Source organism: Nilaparvata lugens, chromosome 3 (genome assembly GCF_014356525.2).
Source record: "Nilaparvata lugens isolate BPH chromosome 3, ASM1435652v1, whole genome shotgun sequence".
In the NCBI taxonomy this organism is placed as follows: Eukaryota; Metazoa; Arthropoda; class Insecta; order Hemiptera; family Delphacidae; genus Nilaparvata; species Nilaparvata lugens.
Window position 1 is genome coordinate 94,952,899 of NC_052506.1, and position 21,031 is coordinate 94,973,929.

The 21,031-nt window shown below is 35.1% G+C and overlaps 1 protein-coding gene across 1 annotated transcript in view; it reads left to right on the forward strand.

The window, feature by feature from the left end:
- The window catches only part of LOC111054842, a 153,027-nt gene that overhangs the window by 87,769 nt on the left and 44,227 nt on the right, over positions 1-21,031 (forward strand). Inside the window, exon 2 of the mRNA XM_039425137.1 lies at positions 17,251-17,380. Within this exon, the coding sequence (XP_039281071.1) occupies positions 17,251-17,380 (130 nt within the window). The remainder of the gene's footprint in view (positions 1-17,250; positions 17,381-21,031) is intronic.

Consider the following 21,031-nt stretch of genomic DNA (forward strand, 5'->3'; position numbering starts at 1 on the left):
TTGGTAGTTAGCTGTTCGTGAGAATTAGCCAATCGAAGGACGATTCTAAGTGTCGGCCGAAAATCGGTCAGTTAGTATGAAACGGAAAACTGAGAGTTAACTTAAACCTAAAAAAGGCAGGAAATAAAGGAGGATAAATTGATTCCAGTCCAAAAAAGCGAGGAAAATGCGGTGAAGTTTTCCGAACACTACTGCTCTAGTCAATGTTAGAGTTTCTCCTGTACATAATAAAACTCCATTCCAGGTGAAAAAGAGCATCTCTAGCATTTCACAGTTGTATCAAGAACATTGAATAGTGATGTGATGAGTGTGAGTCCCAGTTCGCACCTCTGTCCTATTCATATTGCAATTTTCCGCACAACTCGTGCAAAATAACATTTCAGTCCCGGTTGTATGAGATTCACCAGACAGAGAAGGAACACAAAATGTACTTTTCACCATTTCATACAGAGTGGAATACTAGTATGATACTCAGCAATTCGCTTGGCAGAAATCTTTCTTCTATGATATCTAGAATAAGATTGAAATGTCAGTACTGTTTTTAAGATGCATTTTGCATGATTGTGTACAATATAAGGATGAATTCCGGTATCCATATTATTCATTTTGTACTCTCGTTATTCAACTGCTTCATCAGAGCTCCCTGAATTTTCAATTTCGAGTTATGCACAAAAACATTGTAAAATTCAGAGATCTTTAGAAAATTGAGGAGTAAACCAATAATAACGGTCAGACAACTTTATGTGTAGGAAAATGCGAAGTATTTTTAATTTGGAAGTTTGGTCAAAGCAGTTGATAGAGATAGTCGAGCATATAAACGACGAAACATTGAATCTAAACAAAGAACTAGCTACGCTCGGTCAACTACTCGATTCAATACTGGTAGAAACAACTATTTTCACAATTACCGACTAATTGAACAAAAAAATATTAGTTAAACGCTATAGTTTCAGTTGTAGCATAATTTGTATCGATAATTATTCTTAAATTAGGAACTTGGAAGTACTCAAACACTTCAAGGTGAGACTTACTTGAAACTATAATGTCCAATACTAATAATAGTGATGCTAAGACGAACTTGAAATTGATACTCAAACGAATTATTTCGTTTGTTTCGCTCGAATCGAGCTCATGGAAAAAAGCCAGCCGATGAAGCACGTCACCCACCGTTCCGTTTAACCAACATTAAACCACCGTAAGATAGTGAAGAATCCCTATCTCTCTCACCAATTCCCCAATTACTTAATGGACTATGTTTTTATCCTTCTAATATAATATGGAGTGAACGAGCGGGATAACGCTTACTCAGTCGAAATAAAAAACGTGGGGATGAACGTTTCGGCAGAGGCAGCTCTTCTAGGACTCGGTTCTCACTCATGTTCTCCCTCTCACTCACTCTTAGGTGCTTGCTCATCACACACGATCACACAAGGAGAAAACTCTCTTTATCATTCTCTCTCTGTCTTTCTACCTATCCTTCTCAGTCTTCCATCTTGCTCACTTTGATGTGCTTGTTGTTGGTGTGTGAACCTACGCAGGAAGCAATCAAAGCAGACAGTTTCATTATTGACATTGCAACTTGAATCGTTCCTTTCTGCTTCCAACTCCAGCCTCGCTGCCGTCTTCGAGTTCACCTGCACTCTGCACTCTGTGCTTCTCATCTCCCTTCGTCTTCTCCAACCATTTCGTCTTCTACTCCGCCTACGTATTTATCATTGTCATTCCTATTTCAGCTGCTTCTTCACTTGTCTCTACAGGTTTAATATTTTTCTTCTCTAACTCTGCAATTTTCTGCACATTGACTTATTTCTCAGCTCTTAACTACATGATCTTCGTCATAGTCTTTGAATTTCCCCTTCTTTTCTCAATCTTCCTAATTCTCCTTCTCTAATTCAGTCTCTATCCTCCTCTTTTTTCTCCACCTTCTATTCCTCGTCCTCTTCCTCCCCTGCTCTAACGCCTCCACCATCTCCTCATCCTCCTCCTCCTCCTTCTCCTCCACCATTTTCTTCTTCTTCTCCTTCTTACTTCTTCTCGTGCTCCTTCTCATTCTCTTCGTCCTCTCACTTCTCCTTCAAAACCACTACAAAGTTTTCTCGTTGTTTCTTTTCTTTTTCTTTCATTTGTATCTGTTCCTCTTCCTCTTCCCCAGTTTCTCTCTTCCATCATTCTCTCTTGCTTCTTTTCCATATCCCTTATCTTTTCCCATTTCTCTATTATCTCATCAACAACTAAGTTTCCATTCTCCTTCATTTCCCTGTAATTCTCTCTTAATTCATTTTTTTACACAATTCTCCCTTCTCCGGATGTCCCTGTACTTTTCATTTTTCTATCAATTCTCCTTTTTTAGAACTTTTATCCATAAACTTTTTCTCTTATTGTCTTTTTCCTCTTATTTCCTTTTTGATTATCCGTTCCATCTTCCTTCTCCGCCTTCACCCTCGTACTATATTTTCCCTTTCCATGTAGCCTACTCACCGATCTTCTTTTTCCATTCTTTCTCATTTACATCTTCTTTTTTCTCAAGTCTATCTCCCTCCCCTCTTCCTCCTCCACCTTTTCCTCTTCAACCTTCACAATGACTCAAGCTATTCAGTCCTCAATGTTTCTTTACGCCTACCAACTAGACAGAGACAAAGTGACGAGCAGGCATGTGTGTTAGACAGGGACTAAGTATCAAGCATACATGTGTGTATGTGCGTGCGGGCGTTTATTTCTGTGAGCGTGAAAGGGCAAGAAAAAAGTAGCAAAGGTAGAATGGTGGAGAAAGTAGACCTTGGGGTTGATTTGGTGGAAAAGAAACAGGAAGCAGAAATCATCCCCCGCATGAAATTGTGAGAGAAAAGGGCGTTGGTCATTGTTCAAAGGAGAATGCCGGGTTTTTATTCTGCAGGTTTTATTGAGCGAAGTTTAGCAATTGTTAAGTCACTTATAAGCGCACGTTAATTATTGTTGAATCCCACCTAGTTAACCGAATTATGAGGAATACGCTGTGATAGTGATTAACAGGAATCGTTGTCTTAAAATATTAATTATAACAACCTTCGTGAGAAATATTCATGGAAACCACACTGAAATTCACTAGGAACTAGAATATTTCGTATAAATTTGGTTACTTCGTAAGAAATAAGAAAAGATTCTCAGGTTCTAGTTGAGAGATGCTAAAGTTGAACAAAAAACCAGTTCTATATTTTTCCTATTTCTACACCATGTTTTCAGAATGTATTCTACATTCTAGCTAACATTTGGAAGAAAAATTTCTTGGCTACTCTCAAGAATCTCAAATTCACGTTCTAAGGAGCTGATAGAATTATTGAGACTTGATGTATCCATTCAAACCCAACTGCCGGATGAAGCGTCACTGCACACTTATTAAAAAATGACATGCTACGGTACTCGTAGAATGGTTGACGCTGATTACATCATAATACACAAATAATGGAAGATTCTGAGGAAAGAAGAATCGGGTGACAAAGAGGGTAGAAAAGCTGAAGTGCTCATTAGGGTAGAAGACGCTGTGATACTGTTCAATTCATAATTTATACATTATTACGGGAGAAAAAAGAACTCAGCTTCAGCCAGGTCGGTGCAGTTTCCCTTCCTGTGCCAACTCAATGGAAAAAGAACTTCCCTGCATCGATTCTCCTTACATCAAACCCGGGAAAAACAAGGAAAACCGGGAAAACAGCCAGGATCGCATTATATAGCGGCAAGAAAATAATGATTAACGATTGTATTAATGCGCTCTTCCACGTGATTAATGATATTGAAACTATTGAAAAAGAGTACGGTTCCTGGTGTCGAGGAATTTCAATTAAATTGAACTTGTTAATGAATTGAAGCTCGCTTGTCAGATATTGGTTTTTGTGGTGGGTTTCTGGCATTGAAGGATTGATTGGGGTAATGATTATGAAATAATGAAAGTCAAAGTGATGAATATGTGAGTTAAAAACGGAGTTTGGGTCATTGAATCATTGAACAATGCTACAAAATATGGGTTTGGGTACAGAATAGAATTGGAAAACGTGTTGAATGTTATTGGTATTTTGAGGTATAAGTGAATGAAAGCGATATAATTTCGAAACAAAAACCGAAGTTGGGTAGTTTTCTTGGCGTATAAAATAATATATTTGATTTATAACTTATCATTACTAGCATGAATCAACTATATTTGATCACGATAATTCAAATCACAACTATTTACTGAACAAAACGGTGAATGAATGAAAGTGACAACAATGTTTTCCTATCATTTCCACTGATTATGAAATGTGAATTTCACTATAGGTGTCTTTCTGATTGTACTGTCTGTCTAATTACGGATAATAAAGCATGATCATTGAACGAGCGTCAGCGAGTTCCCACTTTCGAAAGTCAAAATCGCTTTCCGTTTTTTTGTTCTATAATAATTGTATGTTTGTATAATAATAATTCATATTGTTTGTTTATAATAATTTTCGAACGCTTAGCTCGATCAGCTTCGAATTTCGAATTAAAGTATTTTTCAGGAACAGTTAAGAAAGTAGAATTTGTTCAGAGCTATCAAGAATTTAAGAATGCAAGTTCTTGAGCGAATTCTTCAGCCCAGGGGGCGCACTAGTGATAATTCAAATAATTCCGATTAATGAATTCACCAATAATAATATTGGTTGTTGCGGTGTGATTATTTTGTAAATTTCGAAACGAGTTAAGTTTTAGTTGAACTTTCCAATTATCACACTCTATGAACCGATAAAACATCTATGAACTAATGGTTTGAAGATATAGTTGAAAATCCACTGAATCGAATCGATTGGTAACTGTTATTTGCGCGCCAGTTGCAATTAATTGGTTGCTTGTACCCCACTCACTTGAGTTTAATTAGTGTTTGAATGCATGCATTAGTTGCCGGTTAATTGAACTCAGTTTAAAGTCGAGAACGGAATTGAGCAAAATGAGAATATAGGTAAACCATGAAGCTATATCCTAATGCTTTAATTAATATTAAAACCATTCAAAAGTTAATTAATTTCGAAACCTACTGGAGACATTTATTTTTTATAAATACCTTTAAAGTCACATCTCGAATGTTGAATGTGGGCTTGTTATTGAAATCTTGTTTTGTCAAGTCAAACAATATTCACTTCCAAAATACATTGAAATAATCTCATTCATAAGTAAATTGAATTCCATTTTTAATGGCTCTATTTAACAACAGATTGAGCATTCGTTTTTGATAGTTTCCATTCCTTTTCTGACCAATAATTGTAGTGTCTCCAGTTATTTTATTGAGCTGTAATTTATAGTCACATATTTTGATAATAGTATCTGCCTTTCTGACGGAAATTCAACTTTGATCAACATTTTTTTAATTCACTCATCGACAGTGATAATCAAAACTAAATATTGTAAAAATTTTCATTTTGGATATAGTAATATTTCCCTACAATCACGAAGCTAACTGTGTTCCTTATCAACTCATAATAATTCTCAACTCTTTTAAGAGTCCATATTTGCTACATAAAATATCTTGTATTGAGGAAGAGATAACACTTTTCATGTTTGAAATGGATGAATGAATTTACACTATCAACAACTGATTCCCTAGTAGAGGATTATAATATAGTTGATAAATTATATTGATTGTAATATAATTATTAATTATTTTATTCCAAATGAATTTGGAATAACAGTCATGCAAATCCATAGCAGTTCAGTTGAATCTCAATGTAACCTTGGTCACAAGAAAAACTTTAAACTCAATCTCAATGAAACCTTGATCCCAATAAAACCTTGGGAGACTGTCTCTAATCGCGGTAAATTGAAAAAGACGAGGCAAAGGCAGCCGAAAAAAGTTGCAAATTTGCATCATCATTCTTGTCGCTGAGACAGAGAGTAATGAGTCAGAGTCCTTGTGGCTGCACCAGAGAATAGCTAATGCTCACGTGAATTGAATTCTAAAAGATAGCAAGCACCAAGAAAAAGAACGGAGTGAACACAGAGTGACTTGGGGCTTGAAATTCATTGTGATGGTGTGAAAGAATGCTGGCCTGAATCAGATCACGTACGGAGTCATCAGAAACGGCTTCGAATAACAGCCAAATAACGAATAAAGTGAAGTTCAGGCGTGCACAGTCCTAATGAAAGTAGCCGTTTTTCTCTTCGCACTCTTGCAGTGCGCATTTTCACGCATGAAATCGTCGTGTTCTGTTAATTGAAATTGGAGGAAATTCAGCCTGGTTCGTTGTGCACTTCGTAAAACTTCTGGCTTCCACTTGAGAATGCTACTTGCTTTGTAGTTTGCAATATTGTCTCATTATTCGCTGCAGAAGCTATCAATTTCCCATATTTCTCAAATACTTCTATTTCGAGCAACAACCTTAGAGGAATCATAATTTTATGTTCACTTTATTTTTCTAGAATTTTATCATTCTAATCTAACGAATGATTTTTTTTCTATGCCGCAACGAATTCAACGTATTTCAACGTGTTACTACTGAATTTTATGAATGATATTATTCATCGGATACAAATGGTATATTTAGTTAGCTTCCTTTACTCCTACACTATTTTTAACTAGTGGTTCGAAGCTTCTACAATACAAATAAGAGCTATTAGACCTAGAGATATCAATGTCGGTGGCTCCACTCTCTAGTAAACCAAGAGATTCTAGAGTCGAGAGTTTACTATGGATTGATAATGGTGAAATAAGCGAATCTAGTATTGAATTGAATAATCTTGTACTAGTATTATACTAGTATTGATAGCTTTGAATAAATCAGCTGTCTCGAAAATAACAGTACACTACACTACACTGAATTGAATTACACCCCATAAACCTACATTACTAATCCACGCAAGGTTTCTAGCTATTGCATTTGCATTTCTCCAACACTAGCATCACACTACTCTACACTACTGAAACATTAAATCCGTATCAATCATCAAAGTATATCATGTTTTCATGACAAGTATTTTCATTGATCTTCTCTGATCGTCGACATTGAAATATATCATCTTCCAATTATAACTCATCCTGAAATTATTTAAGAGCAATTGCAACTCACATCCAATGAATACACTATAAATTTACTAAACCACTTTACACTACTTAAAAACTGCATCTGTATCAATCATGGAACGTATATTTTTGTTTTATGTTGACTGGTATTATGATTGATTCTCCCTGATCGGCGAGATTGATCATCCCAGTACAAATCAGGCCTTAGACCTCCTGAGGTCTCTCAATCAAAAGTTTATTTTCCTTTCCACACGCACATACCCACGCAAGAAACACGCACACACGCACGCTCTCCAGCACCCAGCACTTAGATCTACTCAAATCTATCATTGTCAATGCTCTCAGAAAAGTTCTATATCCTCCAACCTACACGCAACGTTTCTAGCTATTGTGATTCGTATTTCTCCAATTCTCATAGGCTACTCAATCATCTGAGAATGCACTTCTTATGGATTGAGAGTAGACAGATAGGAGTTGGAAATCCTATTTTTGATGGATGGTTCAGTGGTAGGTGATTTCCAGCATTTCTGAATGGAACTCTTTCTGAAGAAACTCTGAAAAAGTTATAGATGAATTGATATGAGGATATGTATCAAATGGTTATTAGGCCTCTCTATGAATCAGTGTGTATCCACCAATGATTTCATCCTAGTTTACTAATAGAGGCTCAATTCGAGCCTTAATAGGAAAGCGGCGAATAGAATGGAATAGTGATAGTCTTGTTTCTAGAATTCTACTGCATCAACATTTCATGAATTCTATATCTTATCTTATATAATTCCAATTCAATATCTTATTGATAAAAACAAAGTATTGCTTCTGAAACTTCGTGATGAGACACAGGAGAGTAAGACGTATTGATTAAGAACGTGAACAATAATCAATTGTTTTTTGTGTAGTTGAGGAGTTGATATTGTGGTAATTATTTATTTGAATGGAAAAAAAAACAATTTTCTGACAATTTCTTAGTTTTTTTTCCATTCAATAATCAATTGTATTACAGTATAACTCATATTTTGTCCCATTTTTGGCAGGACCCTAAATTGTTTTTTTTTGAAATTGTGAATAAAATTTGATTTGATTTGATTTGATTTGATTTGATTGATTTCTTATAAATAGTTCTATATAATATAAAGAACTATGATTTAAGGAAAGTTATATAATGAGATTCAGTATCTGGGACATGTAATGAGAGACGACGTAAGATATTCTCTATTACAGGTGATTCTCCAAGGAAAGCTTTTTGGAAAGAGGGGCCCAGGTAGAAGAAGAATTTCTTGGCTAAACAACATCCGTTCCTGGTGTGGAAAAAGCTCCATAGGAATATTTCGTATTGCCGTGGATAAAGTGAAAATCGCCATGTTGATCGCCCACGTTCGTAGCGGACAAACACAATAAGAAGAAGAAGAAGAAGATATAATGAGGTTATATTGTAAGGGAGTGGTTAATAAAAGGAAAGATTTTATCCAAACGATTTCCAAAACTAAAATGATAAATGAAATGACTTCCAAATGAATGTTCAAACGACATCTAGAATATTGTAACTTGGAAGAAATGGATGATTCAATTCTTATTGGAATATAATATTTGGCAATCAGAACTGCATATTAACATACTATCTATTACCAATTGGAAAGTTAACAGTGAAATCCCATTAGTTCAACGGTATTGCAGGAGAAACTAAAATGTTGCCGTTCAACAAAATATAGTCTATACATGACGCAATAGGCTAGTGTCGACCAATGCGAGTTTGGTCGTAGCCTTGTACTGAGCAACTGAAGAGTGGTCGGACGTGATTGGTCAACGAAGTATTCCTCATTTGACGTACAGATTGTCATCTACCAATAGCATTAAAGAAAGGCATCCCCCCTCATGAGCAGACTCCTTATTTCTGTATTGAACTGGTCAATTTCCATCAAGAAATGATTGGATTACTGATCACAAATTAAAAAATGTCAACTTCACATTTTTATCAATTCATGTAGAGTTTCTATTATAAATAATATTTTCATCTTAACTTTGAGACCATACAGTGTACATCTTTTGTCGGGTGTGTGAAAAAGTCTGGTTGTTCAAATTCATAGAGTTAATGTAGGCCTATAGTAATGTGGTGAAATCTTAATTACAGTTAGGCCTATTTATATTCATAATTATAGTTATTCATTAAAGTTGTTAAATTATTCGATTGAAGAAATTATTCCTGATAATTTGCTGCAAGCTCTTTCCCACATTCTATCTCAGGGAGAGGATCTACTCTTGCGTGAAATTCTTGGAAAAGAGAACGAATTTTCTGATTCCAATTATCATAAAAACTCTGAACTCTGAACACTAATGATTTCCCATGAATAGCCCCTGATATTTTCTAAGAGGCAACCTTTCTTATAAGGGTTTTATATTGAATTGTGGAACGAAATCGATAAATACCGGTCTTAATAAGAAGGGACATAATACTCTATGATTAATAACTGCCTCTAAAATCATCATGGCTGCTGATTGCATGGGAATTTTGTGATAGCATTGAGTCCTATTCAATCTTGTATAGTATAGTTGAATGCTACATAATTAAATTTGTGATATCGATATAGATCCTCCGTTATGAATTGGATAGAGAATAGGCATTGCTGCTTGAATAGAAGGAATTTCAGGTATAATAGATGAGCTTATTGGAACTGAAGATCACAACACCTTCAAATATGAATCTATTCTTCTTTATCATACTGAATGATTTATCATTTGCTTATGATTTACTCATTCGTTATAATTTATTCATTGGCAATTTCTTTGCTCATTTGATTTATAGAGAAGATTTCATGGATAGTGAATAATAATCAATGATTATGAACTAAAAATGGAATTCAAAATCTTAAATAACGTACTACCTCTAGAAACTGGATGTTTCGAATGAATCTGAAGAAGTAGGCTACATTTGATGAATTCATCAAATACCAGAAGAAGCTATAGTTTTTAATATTAATTGTTTCGATTTTTATCGGAATCTCTTCAAATACGCAAATTAAGAGAGCTGTAGAAAATCAAAACTTCCAAAAAATTTACCGATATTCACTCTATACTTTACTAGACTGAAACTTGATACTTTATTGTTTTGTCATTTATTGGTTCAACAATTTGCTGATTCAGCTTTTCATTGATTCGCTCTCCACTCTGCTGCTGTCATAGAACCAGAGAGTATAGAATGTCAATTACATTCTGCATAGAACTCTGTATATTACTCTGCATAGAACGATGGATGTGACCTAGTTATTCAGTATACGTTTTTTTTCAAACACCTTCTGATTCGATAGACGGATTCTAGTGAAAATAAAATAATCATGCTTGATTAAATATGATGCAAAGAATTCAATCTATGCTTATTCATTGATCAGCTATGTAGCTGCATTGATGTGTCTTAAACCTCGAAAATCGTAAAGATCTCAAAGATCGTAAAGGAGCCACAGTATTCTACTACACAGCATCAGAAGATCCATGACAACCATAGTATTTTACTATTATTATGCTACAAAAGCTTTACTACATTATCTGGACTGTTTCTCACTAACACTTTATACGGTTTCATCACAGTATTCTATTTAGCATTAGTTTCCTCAATCCCTTGAAAGAATCTCACCAGAGAGATAAACAAATCTCTGAGAAATAAAAAAGACAAATAAAACGCGGCGATGAACTAATTTCCTGTTCAATCCTTCTTCCATAAAACAAATGAAATATATAGAGAAGGTAGTACTGTACTCTCTCTCATTGGTTGCATCGATAGTTATTCACTTCCCGATGCAGTTTATTGTGCAGCAATTCTGATGAAATCATCTAGTCTGAATCTAGCTCATGTTTGCCATTAAATTCGGAGAGCGTGGACATAAACTTTGCTCCTAAATCTGTGTCATGTTCAAATGCAGTTGTTGTGATCGATAGATCCCCTCATTAAATTTAAATTCTGACATGTTCAAGCTTGTGCTAGGAACTCGTACATGTTGTTCCATAATATTAATGAAGTTGTGTAGAAACGATTCAGCAACGGTGTGGGATTGAAAATTGGAGAAGGATAGAGCTATCTGCTTTGTTAAATTGAAGACAAAGACAGGAAGGCCAATTTAAATCAGGTTCTGACGTAGATCTCACTATTGTGCTGTCTAATTCCTTATCTATCAAGACTACTCCATTCAGCCATCTGTCTATTCTATTCCACTATCACACATACAGTGTAATGCTTTCGGAATAAATTAAAGTACCTAGACTGTCTATCTACTACACTGTCTAATTCCTTGTCTATCAAGACTACTCCATTCAGCCATCTATCTATTCTACTTCATTCACGCATACGGTGTAATGCTTTTGAAATAAATTGAAGTACCTAGACTACTCTATACATCTGTTTATCTACTACACTCGAGTACTCAGTACTCTACGATCAATACTATTCTATTGTTGGGTGAAGAGAGAAGGTATTTAGTTATGCACAAACTGCCTGCTCTGTTTAGGTCATTAGGCATTCTAATTGAGCACTGAAGCTCAACGGAACCAAAACAACGGCTCGGCTCATTAATAATAATGCCAGCCAGCGGTTATTATTAGATGTATTCGGAATTTACATGAAATCCGAGGTGGATTATGTTGTGATGTGCAGAAATCAGAGCTGCAAGGCTCGTGAATTATTGAGTGGCGAGGGGCCGGGACTGGGCCGGGCTCGATGTTATGAACGCCAATCACGGAATATTTGAGTTGTAGTCAGTTCTAATAAGAGGAGGTTTCAAATTCTGTCTACAATTTTTATCTGTTAGAGCTGTAAAACTAGAGTATTGAGTGGTTGCTATGAACACCAAATATTACGGAATATTCGAGTAATTTTCAAAAAAGTTACAGTAGTTACGAATTATGTGTTCCAATTTTTGTCAAGTTTTGAAATATTTTTCTCATAAATCAATCTTATTTTATTGAGTTGTTGACCAGTCATAAAGTTTTGAACAAAATCCACCAACAATGTATTCTGGTATGTCTATTCCAACCTTCTTGAGATCATTGATTTTTTGAATATTGATTAAAACACAGTTTTCTAGGTAGACACTAATAGTAGTTAGTTCTCGTTACTTGGTTCCCTTGTTTTCTCATATGAAAAAATTCTCATTGAGTTTACCAATAAAACTCTTAGCCTTAGCTTGACCTACATTTTCTAACATGTTCCTTGGGATAAAACAGCTCCATATAAGTTGAGTTAGCTAGTTCGATCTTTTTCCCCTTTTAGCCATAGTTTCAGTGCATATCAAATTTTTCTATAGAATCGATTACCCCATGACTTGAAATTTTTCAGTTTCCACTTCCAACTAGTTCTACTTGGAACTTTTCGTGATTCTCTGCAGAATGAAGCACCTGCTTTAGAGTTCTGCATACTGCTTTAGGGCCGGTTTCCGAGCTCGGGATTTAGCTAAGTCCTAGACTTTAAACAGCTGGAGTCAGAAAATTGGTTTTCCAAAACGGGGCGTAGTCGCAGTCATTGTCATAGTCATGTTTGAATTAAATTTCGAAAAACTAGAAAATTGAACATAAAATAAAATAAAGAGAGAATAGTGTAAAGTTTCAGCTATTTTGAATTATTTAGGAGAGTCTAATTTCGTCCAGGGAAAATGTTTCCAATTATAGAAATGAGAAAATATAAACTACGGCTACTGTTATAAAAGCTGCGACTACGCCCCGTTTTGGAAAGCCAATTTTCTGACTCCAGCTGTTCAAAGTGTAGGACTTAGCTGAATCCCGAGCTCGGAAACCGGCCCTAAGTGTATATATTGTAACATATTTAAATCTGGGTAGATGAAAAGCCCTAACAGAAATAGTAATAGGTCTAAAAATAAAGTAATTGGCTAATATCGCCAAGCAGATAATAATCAAGATAAGATAGCATCAGCTTGTTCTGGCTAAATGGTACAAGAACTTAAAAAGGATTTAAAGGAAGTTTACTACTCATAAATAGATTATTTATAAAATATTTGAAGATTGAGGTTATGTAGAAGTATTCACGGATCGGTGACCTAGAGATCGATCAAACCGAAGAACGTAGAATCTGACCAAAACCCCTTGGCAGAGCTTTATTGCATTCGGATGGTGTGCAATGTGAAAAAACACCCGTCCACGTGGCTAATTATTAGTTAGCATGGAATTAATATTAATACATAGAATATTAACTAGCATGCAAAGGGCATAAATAAAAAACCAAATAAAAATAATTTATTGTATTCAGGAAATAAGAGTTACCAGGCGCATGAATACCTAACAAAATTTGCATGCACCAATAGTAAAACGACAGTTAATAGGCGGCAACTGTAGGCCAATTTAAAAATATTTATATATATTTATATAAATGTACTAGTTTTCGTGTAAAAATTTGTGTAATCTATGTTATCAATATGGCTCGAATGCAAAGAAATTATTAATCATATAATCTAAGCAATATTTTGGTATTATTTTGTAAGATCTATTTGAATTTAATGGCGGAGGATTGAGATATTTAAATTTTATGCTAATTTGAAAGTCGGAAAGAGGATCTGTAAAACTTGAGAAGGAAGAACCAGCACTCGCCAGCCAAATGCCACCATAAGAGGACCCCAAATATTTTAGAGCGAAGTACCTTATTAATAATTTTTGTAAAAAGTTAAAGTTAAAGTAAATTATTAGATTTCTTAAAAGACTTCGTGATGCTATTGTGAAGCAGAAGTCATTTTTCATTTTTATTAAATTTATAATCCCTTGGAGGAGACGATTCCGGCTACCATATTCCCGGACCACATGGAGTTGGATCGACATCGGCGGCTTACAAGAAGATTTTCGACACGTGAGTGATTTAAATTTGAATTTAGTGATGGGCGCCCTAGTGCTTCGAAATAATCTGATGATCAAAGCTAGCTCGCCGAAAGGGTTATTATAAATTAAGAAATTAATAAGAGTAATACTTGCGCAAGTAAAAATTAGTATCAAAGGTATTTAATTGAAAGAAAAATATAGATCAATATTTTAGAAATTTCTATTTAATCAAAGAAGTACGAAATCTAGGCTATCAAACGTATGCATACAATATTTAATTTTTTGCAATACAATTTGCGATAATTTATCATAGTTCTAATTCACTAGATGAATGGCTCTACCTATTCCGTCAGGTGCCGAATCTTACACCCTGAGATGAAAATATATATTCGATTCAAATAAATCTACTAAATACTAGAGATTTTAATATATAGATATATTTGGATTATTAGTGGCTAATTTATCAAGCTGATCTTAGAGCACATATTTTTGATTGAATTATCCAAGCCGACAAGTATTAGCAAGTACATGTCACAGCTACATGCCAAAGAATGCATATGATTTCAAGATAAAGGCACATGGTAATGATTCGTGCCATAAATCTAGAATATAAAGTTAGCCTGTGATATTTTTATTGATTTCAAATATTGTTCTATTTTTTATATTATATTTTTTATCGCTCTATATATATTTTTTTGCCTCGATTGATCTTTGCATTATTTGTGTAATATATGTGTGAAATTTTCATGGTGTGCAATTTATTTTATATTCCTCATCTCTATAGTATAAGTATCATTTTTATATATACTTATTATTTATTGAATTACAAGAGTTATAGGAGAAGCCCATATCTAGGCCTATCAAGATTTTTTAAGACTGAATACTATTAGAAAAACCACGACCTAATTATATTAAATCTCATGCTTTACCGACTGATGCCAAGCAGGAGGCTAATCGTTATTTTAATATAAAGAATAACGTGACAATATCCTATCAGTTTTTTTCTTATCTTCCTCTTTGTTACACTGAAGAAGAAGATAGACTAAGGACTGAATCACAAGAAAGATGGAAATTTCTCCGAATTGGGCAGTAGTAACGTATGCTGTCAAATCATCCAGCTTCCACTAGAGCAAGAAATAGCCTAACAACCACATTATAGTTGGTTATATTACAACAACAGTTCTTATACTCTTCATCCTTTACTTGTGATTTTCCAATTTTCTCACACGTTTTTCCAAAAAAAATTTCACTTGCATTTTTTTAAGTTCTAATGGTGCATTATTACCAATGTCACTTTCATTGGAACTCATATTATTTACTTCTTACAAATATTCAGAGGAATAACGAGCGCTGAGTATAGGTATAGGATATAAGCATAAATGGCTGGACACTCAAACACAACTACTGCCAGTGCTGCCATCTGCAGTCATTTGAGAAACAACACATTTCCAGGAGATGAGGTAGTTCTTCAAGGAATGAATATTTCAACATCTGGTATCTCCATATGAGCTCAGTGAAGTTGAGTATTTCCAGCGTATTAGGTTAGTCTTAATGAGAGCAATATTAAACTTGTAGTACCCTTATATTAAAACATTAACTTTCAAGTTTTTAAAATGTTTTAATTCATTTATTTATATACAACAATAATGAAATGAAACCAATAATGAATTTACCCATTTAATGAAAAGGTACTACAAGTTCTATATTGTTTTTATTAATTTGAATAAAGTAGCCCATATAAGTGAAGTGATTTTAGGTTAGACTTGCTTTTGCCAACAATTCCATATGACTAACTCAATTTTTGTAAAAAAATCGAAATGTGTTTCTCAATAGTGATGTGAAAAATCGACCACATATCGTACCTCTATTAATAAACCCACTGAAATCTCGGAAAACAAGTTGGGGTCTATCTTTTAGCGAATAATTTCAGTGAATTCGTACTGTATTGGTAGTGAAGGTGAGAGGGGTGAGAGGGTTCCGAATGAGTTGATAGCAACGGCGAACTACAACAGGCCATTAGCTGAAGTTCGCAGGGCTGACCCCCGCCCTAGGGCCCCCTTGGGTACAATACTTTCCACAGACCTCCATGTCCTAACCTGTTATCTCACTGCGGGCACTTTCTCTCTCACTTCCCCTATATTATCTACTTCTCCCATTCCTTCTCACTCATACTGATTTATTCTTCCCGTCTCCAATTATTTCTCTCCTCACTCTTCTTGAAAATTTCTCTCACTCCTTATTACTCCTCCTCAATAATTCACTCTCACTCATATATCTCTTCCACTTTCTATCACTCTCTCTCTCTCTTTCACTTTTACTCTCTCACTGTTCCTCTACACTTTTACTCACTATCTTTTACTATTTTTCTCTTTACACTCTCACACTCTCTCCCACAGCCTTCCTCTCCAATATACCCTCTATCATTTCTCTCTCTTCCACTTCCTCTAATTCCACTCCTCTATTCTTCTTTTTTTTCTCTCTCTCTTTCTCCTTCTTTCTCTTCCTCTGAACAGAGGTCTATCTGACCCTTCCACAACTTCTGGCCACCAAATACAAATTACCGTTTATCATTCTGTTGTGCTTTTTTCGGAAATATACACCTTGATTCAGGGAACTGGACACTACTAGGTGTTGTGAAAATATTATCTACAGATTTCTGGATACTCGTGTGGTCTGATCCAGTTTATTTTCCATCATTACTGATTAAGTTAACGCTAATATGAATGCTAGATTCGACTGTGGGTGATAAGAGGTGTGATAATGAGACATAAAGACTTAGATGAGTCCCAATTCACTGAGAAGTGATCCAATGTTAGTTTCAAGAACATACCCTACGTCATACATCAACCACATGCCAAGCTGTCAGACAATTGATTAATATTGATCAGTATTGATTAAATAAATAATGTGCTCTTTTTTTCGACGTGGAGATGAGGAAGATTTTTATGTTAAAAATATTTTTGTTTCAGTTTTGTGTTCGAAGCGTAGAATTTATATGACTTGTTTTCTGATATTTGATGTTTGACTCCCACGATACAATCGACAATCGAAACAAACAATCCTATGATAGGAATTTGACATTTTGGTTGATTGTCATTTTTGACTCGACATAATGCTAATCATTTGAACTGATTATCATTTTGGACTTGGATAATTATCATCTGTGATGTGGAGAATGTCGTATCCTTTCGACTGTTAATTTCAAACGTTTTAATGGAATTCCCACACAGAGGTTTAATGCAGCTTTGAAGTCTTGTCAATCTACCCGCATTGTATTCATGAATTAATTGAAGAAAATGATATTTGATGAGTAATGTTTTAACAAAATTAGATCAAAGTATTTATGTCCTCTAAAAATCACAGAAAGACTCTCTAGAGAAATTCATTGCCAAAATTCCATCCTTTCACTGAAATGGTTTTCACAGGTTATCGTTTGTTTGTTCCAGGTGAACATCAGCAGTGCATGGCTGCTACCCGAGGAGGGGTTTCCAGTTTTCTACCGTTACTTCAGGGATCGCATCACGTGGTTTGAGGCGGATGCTGTCTGCCAGTTCCATCACGCCCAGCTGGTAACCGGTAAGTGCTCTCACCACTTACACTTTCACTTACTAAGGCCGGCCTTACACGTTGCGGTATACCGGAGAGGTATACCTGCGCAGGTATTACTCTCTGGTATACCTGTACAGCCAAAAGCTCACACACGTTACGGTAAACCAGATGAATGAAGGATGTTTAGTTAGAGAAATGATGAGTTGACATGATTGCTTTGGTGGTTTGTTAGTGGTTATAAACCACTTAATTCGCCATAAACAGGGTTCTGATCTGTAGATTTCAATTAATTCCTCTAGATATAGATTCCCTTTTCGGACAGCCATGAAGAAAAGGCACACATTGCAAAATAATAACTTGTAAACAATATAGAACGATCTGGGAGATCAGTGGTGGTAGTGCAGAGAAAAGACAATGGAGTTAAAGCACAACAAATCACGAAGCAACGCGAAGCTCTCTAATTTAGTCAGAGTATTTACCACAACTGACTCAAACCTGTGCAGGTATACCGTCCCGGCCCACACACACGCTCAGGTGAGCACACTAGTGCAGGTAAAAAGAATTGAAATTCTATTCTTCTCCGGTCCCCTGCGTAGGTCAGTCTACCTGTGCAGTTAGTAACTCTCCGGTAAACCGCAACGTGTATGGCCGGCCTTACACCCTCGCTCAAACTTTCATTCATATCATTCCTAGGTGTGTAGGATACTTGAGAGCATTAATAATAAACTAATGAGAAAATCTATGTTTGTGGAATGAGTTTTACTGATCACATTACATTACAATATCGGGAACCGAGCTCCGCTCTGGAGTACAAGAGCATGAACAATTTATTACGAAAGAAGAAACTATAATAACATTCATAGTTCATACAGAAATGTTCTATCTAATCACAGTAAATTGAGATTAATTTCCCAAGGAATGCAAAAATTCTCCTCACAAAAGCACGGTTGCACAAAAGCCGGTTAAATTTTTATCCTAATTAATTTCACGTGAACCAAATCAGAGAAGACCATTTCAAAAAGATGGATCTACTGGAATTGATCAGGATTGAAAATAACCCGGCTTTTTTGCAACCGGCACTAAGTACCTGATTGAATGATTACAAAAGTTCAACAGCTGAGTCATAATTTTGACACAGTCCCACAGACATGAACTCGCTCACTCACTTCCATCATCAACAGACGACGAAATAATTATTATCAGCTGTTTTTCCAAGGATGAATAATAATTATCCTTCTAATGTCCTTCAGCGAGTTTTCCCAGGGATGAGACCTAGTGCAATAGAATTTTTATATTATAAAACTACTACGTTATGAGTTTCTTGAGAATCGTTAGAACAGTTTTCGAGATCCGGTGAAATACAAACATATAAACATTTAAACATCCAAACATCTAAACATCTAAACATCTAAACATCTAAACATCTAAACATCTAAACATCTAGACATCTAAACATCTAAACATGTAAACATATAAACATCTAAAACATTCTAACGTTCTAATCTTTTAATAGTTGTTATCGCATTTGGCGATAATAGACTAGCTATTTTACTTCAGACCTATAAAATTCTTCCCAATAGGGATTTTGCTTGCCCATCAGATTTTAATATGTTACAACATCTAAACATCTGAACATATAAACAGAAATTCCTCGTTTAATAGTATAGGATTCTGTTCTATATTCCACCTCAGATGCTCTATCAGAGACAAATAATCTAGGTAATCTTTACTCTATGGTCCTACTAGCCAGCATGGACTCCCATAGTGAGATCCACGTTATGAATGTATCACCTATTCACATTGATTTGCTATCAATCAATCAGACCAGGACCTCCTATATACTACCGAACCTAAGCCTACAAAAAAATTGCCGCCGTATGTGGTGGTCTTAAAGAGATTCCTACTGAGAAAAAATCACTAATCAGCTGTTACAGAGCGTCTCAGTTTGTCGAAATCTCAGTTCGTCTAATTCCTGGTCAAATTATCGATGCCAACCACAACCTACGGCTGCCATTTTTTTTTTTTTTTTTTGTAGGCGCAGATCCGGTATATAGGAAGTCCTCATCAGTATGTCATTAAACAAAGCCAACAGCTTTATTTTTTCCAACCCTGCTTTGATGCGAAATTGTTTGAATACTGTTTAGAAAAGTGATGCACTACTAGAATATTCAATCTCAATAATTATGGATATTTATTATTGAATCTTGAGGAGATATATTTTTGCAGTGAATATAATATATATCTGAAATAAAATGGAACATTATTATAGGAACGAACGAATAATATGACCTATGGAATGACTAGAATGCAGCTATCTATCAGACTGTAGGAAGCGGTAGGAAAATAAGCGAGTAAACCAACTATGTCGTCCTTTCATTTCTACTCACTTTATAATTTGAAATTTGATGAAGTTCAAGAATAAAGGCATCTTACTTATAGCAGAGGAGTGGGTACAGTTAATAATTGGTGAAACTTGAGTTCATGGTTCACATTTACAACTTATTATGAAAATTAGATAATGCGATATGCTGTAGGTTATAGGAGGAACAGTTTATAGCTTCAGCTGTAATATCTTCGATTATCATAACGATTTTGATTATTCGGCTAATACCGTTCTATAATGATAGAGCTTCATTAAAATAATTCATTGTAACCTAAATTAGACATTATGTTCAATCAATATCCGTGAACCATGTTGAGAGTTCACGGGGAGAAGCTTAATACTGTCATCAAAACTTTTTGACGAAAGTTGTTCATCGATAAGTCGAGTTCCAACTTGATTCAATAGACCGTTAATTAAAACCAATAGAGTGACTAAGCAGTGCTCTGAAAATTTCCAAGATTTCTTACTCTCAACTCTTAGACCAAATTTCTCCCTCAAATCCGTAAAGCATGTGTTCAGGTGGAAAATTGATTGAATTTCCACTTTGTAGTGAAAATACGATTTTCCGCTCTTGAATACTATTATTCCCTCATAACGTATCACTGCAGAATAATGCTTGAATAGATTCCAACCAAGCTCTTCCAGCTACATGATCGATAGTGTACGTTTCAAACATCACTATGTCGTCGAATAATGTAGTCATTTTTCATTTTTCAACTCACCCATGCAACAACGAATATTTAAATTTTGAAGTTTGGATAGGAATTTTCATGTGAAACAATTTTTCGCATAATTTGTATTTTGGAAGTATTTCAACATTTCCACATAATAATGGAACCATGTATGATTATTTTGTTTTCAATATAAACTCTCTGATGTTCGACGTTTATCAAATTTTCATTCAATTTTCTTTGATGTGTGAATCCCTCGAAACAATCCAAAACCATTTTCCCTTCATATACAGTCAAATAAAGTTCATGGTTGAGAATTAATTTTGTGAAAATGACGAGAACCGTTGCATACGTTATCAGGGAATCATAAATACGATACGCATGAGTGATGCGTTTTCACAACTGCAAATGACAATATAAATAACGCAGCCACATTATGCAGTGTGCACAATTTTATTCCGCACACGTACGCTTTGGTGGTTGCGATAAATTTCGCTCCAACAAAGAGCTTGTGAGTGAAATGTTCATGAACTCTCTCATATCATGAATCGTGAAAAAGTGCCAGCTTTATTAAAAAGGCAAGTTTGTTTAACGCATTGTTAAAATATGAGTTCCATGAGGATA